The following is a 7,374-nucleotide window of genomic DNA, read 5'->3' as shown; positions in this document are numbered from 1 at the left end:
AGCAATTTTCTTTTCATTTCTAATTTAAAATTGTCAATAAATGCTAATAAAAAGTCATAATAATATATAATTTTGTAATAATTGGTCGGTAGGCGGGTATTAGGTGGGTATGGCGTAAAATCCACCCCGCCCCACCATCCATAGTAGGTGGAATTTTTGTACCAGTACCCGTCCCACCATCCGCTAAAATTCTACCCCGTACAGCCGTACCCGATCTTTCCGATTGCCACCCCTACCCTCTATGCATTAGTCAAGACTCAAGCATCCATATACAAAGATTAACCTAATGAAATTAGATAAATTTCTTCTTAGATAATCGTTTATCTTATTCAACGATTTAAAAACTCAAAATAAAAATGAAAATAAAAAACAATCTCCTCCTGAGAATTGATCCATTGGAGACGTAGAACCGCAGAAGTACTTGAACTTTTTAGGGAAATTTCACTATTTTTCACCTGATTCTTAATTCCTATATCCGTCGTGAACCAAAAAAAAAAAAAAAAAAAAAAAAAAAAAAAAAAATTATTCCGTATAAATATCGTGAGGAATATAACCTTTCAAGAACTCGTATATTATTAGTCTTAATTAACTAACACGAAGATGGCAGTTGAAATTAATTTGCCTCCTAAAGTTGTTGAAACCAATGTTTCAAACAACAACAACAACAACAACAATGCATGTGATTCGGACAATGATGAGAAGCCCTTGTCATCGAGGTTATTGCGCCCCAACCGGGTTTCGAAAGCAAGCTCGGGTGAGCGTCTTGGAGATGTATTAGACTCAGACGACGATGAAAAGCCCATGTCTTTAAGGGTAAGAATGCCCTTAAATTCAACGTTATATTCCTCCAAGTCTGAGACCAATTCTTCAGACGACGAGGCGCCTTTATCGTTAAGGGTTGGGCAAAAATCTGTTGACGCGCCAAGGATAATGCCCTTGGATGAAGGCAAAAAGACCAAGAAAAGGGCTGCTCCTGAGGGGTGTTCTCGTCATAGTCGTGCTAAAAAATTGAAGATTACGAAGGACAATTCAAAGAAAACGAAGAACTCGCAATATGCGGTGTCTATGAAAACGCCGCCTGATAAAGGGAAAGGGAAGGAATGGAGTAGTTTGGAGCATAATGGTGTTTTGTTCCCACCCCCTTATATTCCACATGGGGTAAAGATGTTGTATGATGGGCAGCCTGTTGATCTCACACCGGAACAAGAAGAGGTGTGTCGAAAATTGGAACGATTTTTGGTTAGAAACATGGTTGGATTTGAGGTATAATTTGGTTGTTTGTTTGGATTAACATGTTTTGATTTGATTGTAGGTTGCATCAATGTATGCCAGCAAGCTGGAGACGGATCATGCAAGGAATCCGGTGTTCAATAGAAATTTCTTTAATGATTGGAGGAAAATTCTTGGAGAGAAACATGTAATTAAGGAATTTGAGAGATGTGATTTCAAGCCGATACACGAATGGTTAACTCAAGTCGCTATTAATGCCCAGGAAGAGAGGAAAAACATGAGTAAAGAGGTTAGTTTTCGTGTCTTACATAGTTAACAATGTTATTTCATATTCTATCTCCTTGATGAGTTTTGAATATGTAAATATTGTTTTCCAGGAAAAGGCTGCTTTAGACAAGCAAAAATCGGCGAATATAGAGAAATATAAGTGGGCTGTTGTTGACGGAGTAAGGGAACAGGTATAAGTGAAGTCCTTTTGTTCTTTGACTGTTTCTTGATGTTGGCTCTTAGCAGTTCACCATAATATGAGGGTTACAAGTGAATTCATTTTTTATAAGGGTTTAATGGTGATTACCGTTTTGCTTGTAGGTTGGTAACTTCAGAGTTGAGCAACCAGATCTGTTTAAAGGTCGCGGTGACTGCCCAAAGGTATAATCGCTGAATCATTTGTTATACATCTGGCACAGTTGGACGGGCACCTATGTCAGATTCTTCAAAATGAGACTTCATTAATGTAGTTAAGTGTTAAGAAACAGGGTGAATTGCATCCTTAAGCTGATCTGATCAGTCTCTCATTACGTTGGTTTGTTGCATATCGTGAATACAGACAGGGAAACTGAAGAAGCGCATCTTACCAAGCGACATTACCATAAACATTGGGAAGGATGCTCCGATTCCAGAGTGTCCTATTCCTGGTGAAAGGTTAATATTTTCTGATCTATGGAGTACTTTATCCTTAAAAGCGACAATTCAAGTGACGCATTTGTTATTTTCAACAGGTGGAAAGAAGTAATCCATGACGACACTGTAACATGGTTAGCTCGGTGGGATGATCCTGTGAAACCCAATCAGTGCAAATACGTGTTTTTGGCAGCCAGCAGCCGCTTGAAGGGAAAGAATGACATGGAGAAATATCAGAAAGCTCGGGAGTTGAAGGTCCAGACGCGCTTATACATTTATACATGTGTTCCCACAGAATGTGTTATACTAACGGGCATTTTATCAATGCAGAATCATATAACCAAGATCAGGAAATCCTACACAAAGGATTTCAAAAGCAAAGATGTGACTATCAAGCAAACTGCTGTAGCAACCTATTTTATTGATAAACTGGCTCTTAGAGCTGGTAATGAGAAGGTATTGATGTATTTTAAGTGTTGTATATCAAGTTCTTCTTCAAGTCACTGCGGGTATTAATGGCTTGTCTACTTTTCAGGATGATGATGAGGCCGATACCCTTGGCTGCTGTACACTGAAAGTAGAGAATGTGAAACCCTTACAACCTAACATATTGGAGGTATAAGGATGTGTAACATTGGAAACCCGAAACCCTTTTATTCACATCTTGTGGTAGCAATAACCAGTCAGGTGTGGAATGGAATGACATATTTCTGTTCTTATCGCAGTTCGACTTCCTTGGTAAAGATTCGATTAGGTTCTACCAAAAGTTCGAAGCTGAACCCCTCGTGTTCAAGGCTATTGAACAGTTGCAGAAAGGTACATGCTAGTTTAACTTTCATATCCGAAATTCTTTTCTTCAAAACTTGGAAGATTGGCTAAATAATAGCAATCTCGTATCAGGGAAACAACCTCAAGATCAACTGTTTGATAAGCTAGATACACATAAACTGAATGCGCATTTGAAGACTTTCATGCCTGACCTCACAGCCAAAGTCTTTCGCACTTATCATGCTTCACTGACGCTCAATAATTTGGTAAGTCATCCTTTTAATCACCTCTGCCTCCGCTGATCATTTGATTATTTTCTTGTTTAAAGATACAAGTATTTATCAGCATCTAATTTTATTTCTCTTATGAAAGTTGTGGGAGGAAGTTGATAGCGATGATGTGAAACAGAAGCTTGAAATATACAAGAACGCGAATAAACAGGTATTTAGACTCATTAAATTAAGGCTTGTTCGTTTTTCCTTTCTTCTGTAATCCAATCCTTCCCAATTCTTCTGTAATTTACAATTTTCCCTCTTCTCCCTTTATCCATACCAATTTTGAGAATGTAATAATTAAAGGAAAGTGCATCTGAAACTCTGTTTCATACAAAAAAAATGACTGTTTTGAGAATATTTTCCTAGAAACCAATCATCGGCTTAAAATATCAGTCTTGTGCCTGTCATTGAACAAATCCTAACAAACATTAGCAATTCTGCAGGTTGCCATTCTTTGTAATCATCAGCGTAGTATACCCAAGTCCCATAACACATCAATGGAAAAGACGACTGAGAAGATAAGGCCGCTCAAGGTAAGTCGACGTAACATACAATTGTTTACATAAACGGAATTTCGTTCTTCTTGGAATTTGATATATCGACAAAATTGATACAGACTGCGCTAAGTGAGTTGCAGAAGGATTTGGATCAGGCAAACATAGGGAAACAATCCATAAAGAAGAGGAAGTTCTCCACAGAAGCGTAATTTTCAACCTGTACCCTTTTGTTGGTGTTGCTAACAAGGATTTTCATTAACCAATTGTATGCACAGACTCGAAAACAAGATTGTGAAACAAAAGGAGAAGATACGACGTATGGACATGGAAATGGAAATGGAGTCGAAAGAGGATCTGAAAACTATTGCATTGAATACTTCGAAAACAAATTATCTTGACCCTCGAATCACCGTATCGTGGTGCAAAAGGAATGAAGTTCCTATTGAAAAGGTAACTTAAATCTTCTGCTTATCATCAAATAATAAGTCTTTTCATGATCTTTATGATATTTTGTTATATCAAAGTCTCATAAATACGGCCTATCATATCGATAAGAGAAATTGGAAGCCTTTAGAGGATCTGTAATTAAAATAACAATACTAATAAATCACAACTGGAGGTATCATCCTATTTGTGTACGAGGTACAATAATTTTGACTTGAATGTTAAATGCAGATATTCAGCAAAACTTATATGGCCAAGTTTATATGGGCTATGGATGTTGAGCCAACCTTCAGATTCTGATACACACTTTTTAAGGACTTTACTGTAGCAATTTTGTTTATATTTTTTGCTCCTTAGACACTGTAATTACAAACATTGAATTAGTGGATTAATACAAAGTTTTAACTTTCATATGGAGGAGTAATTTTCTTGTCACAATCCCGAGGGTGAAGCTAGAAACGAAACTTTGTAGTAGCAAACTTTCCTCTTGCTGTTTTATTCGATTATTTATGCTGCGGTATAACTTGACAAATAATCGTAACAATCACAAACTTGCTTGGATATAAACCATTAGAATTTCTCAGGAAAAAAGAAGTCGATTTTCACAACGAAAATAGTCTTTATTTCATAGGACATCTCCCAGGTACATACTACATACATAGGTTGTTACCCCAATACATTACTAGAAACCAAATACAAAAAGTACACAAAATAAACATGCTTGGAAGATCTGGCACCAACGAGAAAATAAAAAGATGGCTAAATTTCATCACATGATAATTTTGTCCTAAGTCCCCACTTTGATTCGACGAAATATTTGAAACCGGCTTTTTGGCTTCGCCATATTCAATAGAAAGCAATCAACAACATCGCTTACCTCCAAAGGTATGGTGACCGGTCATATGAATGCTTTCGGCTCCACTAGCATGCATATAAGGACAAGCTGGGGTAAAATTGGTAGTCTTGGAATGTCCAGCAATCAATAGGTTCCATTTGGCGTAGGGATCCGTGGTCTTAAACATGCTCCAAGTAGCAGTTGATTTTCATATCGACTATGGGTTATTCGTGTTGTTGGAATGTAAATTCGTAACAATGAAACCCGACAGCAAAAAAAAAGGGAAAGATGAAAAACAGAAAAGACTTATCGTAAGAGATATGCAGTGCCGTGGTAAAAAACCACTGACTTGAAAACTATTACGGCACGACCGTGGTGGATATCGTCTCTCGCCGGTAGTTCCCCAAGGTTAACACTGCAACCTTCGAACCGCACCACCAAGTAAGAAGACTTTGGAACGGAATGTAAAACTATACCTAATATTTTCAGAGAGAAGAAGAAGAAGAGAAAGGAGTTGAGAGATTTTCCGTGTGTAAAATGAGGAGGTGAGCTGCTCTATTTATAATCGATAATAGAGCAGTTAGGAGCCAAAAAACGCTCCAGTCAAACCACAATTAAGGCGTAATAAACGCCCTTAATTGCAGCAATTAATGAAAGATTTGATCGATCGCTAATACTCCCATATACACCGAATGTGGACAAAACCAAAAAACACACACACCAAAAAAGAGAATAAAAGAGGGCCTTTTGGCCCCTTGAGGGCTCTACCCAAACCCAAACCCAAACCCGAGCCCGAGCTCGAGCCGGCCGGGCCGCGCGCGTGCGTGTGTTTGGATCGACTCACAGCCCAATACTCTCAACAAAAGCCTCCTTGGTCCAACTCTTATCCACTTGGGGAGAGAGTAGATATATAAATATCACAAACCCACTACACCCCACCGATGTGGGAGGAATGCAAAAACTCAATTTGAGTTTATGGCTTTACTAAGCCATTATTACCAACAATCCCCCACTAATGGCGAAGAGAAAGCTAAAGAGATATTAGGGTAAGGAAGGATTGGATACTTAAACGTTCAATGTTTTTCGACTTGAATTGACGTTTTAGTGAAATGAGGCAACAACTTACTATTATCAAGTGAATATCTTTCGATTTGAATTCCTTGTTTGGACTTGGTTGAGACCCCACAACACATATCATACCTTCTAAGACGTTTCGTTCCGCAAATTCAAAGTGCAACGCTTTTAAAGCCATGCGTTTACCCTGGTTTAGGTGAGTGCTCTAGCAAGAAATTTCATATTTCTCACATAGATGGTGGTTGAACCATCACACCCCATAGGTAGCTCAAGTGCTTCTCGCAGCACTTCTCATAAGAGCTATTAAGGATGAGTCCAACCTCTATAGAAACACAATCCATCAAGTGCGTCTCAAAAGCACTACCAAAATTGGCTATGGATATCAAATGCCATAGGAATGAGCTATAGAGTCCATCAAGTATCACACTCAAACTTGATTCAAGGACTTAAGCCCCATTCCCCTCGACATATCAAGGACTACTCTCCTTGTTAACCCCTTAGTAAGGGGATCAGCAAGATTACGTTCGGATTTCACATAGTCCAAAGCAATCACCCCATTTTTCAGGAGTTGTTTCACCACACCGTGCCTGATCCGAATATGTCGTTTCTTACCATTGTAGACATTATTCTTAGCAACACCGATATTTGCTTTACAATCACGAGAGAAGGGAGACCGGTGCAACTGTTCCCCCACAAAGGCACGTCTCGCTAGTAAGTTCCTCAACCAATCGCTTCTTGACCGCCAACTCAAGAGCAATGAACTCAGATTCCATGGTGGAGCTAGCTATACACGCCTGCTTTTGCGGACTTCCACGATATAGCTCCTCCACCCAAGGTGAACACATAACCACTAGTGGAATGTATTTCATCATTACTTGCAACCCAATTTGCATCACAATATCCTTCTAAAACAAAGCAGAAATTTACCATAATGCAAACACAAATCAATTGTTCCTTTTAGGTATTTAAGTAAACGACGAAGTGCATTCCAATGCTCGGCACTAGGGTTATGTGTATATCGACTCAGCCTACTAACAGCATAAGCAATGTCTGGTCGAGTACAGTTCATGAGGAACATAACACTTCCTATAATTTTAGCATATTCTTCTTGTGAGACACTATCACCCAAGTTCTTACACAAAGATATACTAGCATCATAAGGAGTTCTAGCAGGTGCAACATCAAAACTATTAAATTTCTTCAACACTTTTTCAACATAATGTGATTGACTAAGGGATATACCACTTGGGGTTTTCATAACTCTAACTCCAAGGATAACATCAGCTTCTCCTAAGTCTTTCATCTCAAAACGTGATGACAAAAATTGTTTGGTTTTATTTACAACAAATAA

General features: G+C 38.5%; 1 protein-coding gene across 1 annotated transcript; it reads left to right on the top strand.

Moving 5' to 3' along the window:
• The first annotated feature begins 419 nt into the window (after positions 1-419).
• On the top strand, positions 420-4,525 carry LOC141627142 (DNA topoisomerase 1 alpha-like). Its single transcript, XM_074440583.1, has 15 exons — positions 420-1,212; positions 1,313-1,519; positions 1,608-1,688; positions 1,819-1,878; positions 2,057-2,151; positions 2,229-2,385; positions 2,461-2,586; positions 2,666-2,746; positions 2,856-2,946; positions 3,031-3,164; positions 3,271-3,339; positions 3,617-3,706; positions 3,790-3,875; positions 3,946-4,120; positions 4,346-4,525. Exons 1-15 carry the CDS (start codon positions 601-603, stop codon positions 4,412-4,414), a joined length of 2,133 nt encoding a protein of 710 aa, XP_074296684.1. The 5' UTR covers positions 420-600; the 3' UTR covers positions 4,415-4,525.
• The last annotated feature ends 2,849 nt before the right edge of the window (positions 4,526-7,374 follow it).

This window comes from Silene latifolia, chromosome Y, assembly GCF_048544455.1.
Source record: "Silene latifolia isolate original U9 population chromosome Y, ASM4854445v1, whole genome shotgun sequence".
Lineage (NCBI taxonomy): Eukaryota > Viridiplantae > Streptophyta > Magnoliopsida > Caryophyllales > Caryophyllaceae > Silene > Silene latifolia.
Note: the sequence above shows the minus strand (reverse complement) of the source record. Positions and strands in the feature narration are given on the sequence as shown.

What these genes read in the sequence shown, in the direction of transcription:
- LOC141627142 (XM_074440583.1), top strand. Translation starts at nt 601, where the DNA reads ATGGCAGTTGAAATTAATTTGCCTCCTAAAGTTGTTGAAACCAATGTT. An exon ending in AGAAAGCTCGGGAGTTGAAG is followed by an intron (nt 2,386 to 2,460) that starts GTCCAGACGCGC and finishes TTATCAATGCAG; the next exon opens with AATCATATAACCAAGATCAG. An exon ending in AGGAAGTTCTCCACAGAAGC is followed by an intron (nt 3,876 to 3,945) that starts GTAATTTTCAAC and finishes TTGTATGCACAG; the next exon opens with ACTCGAAAACAAGATTGTGA.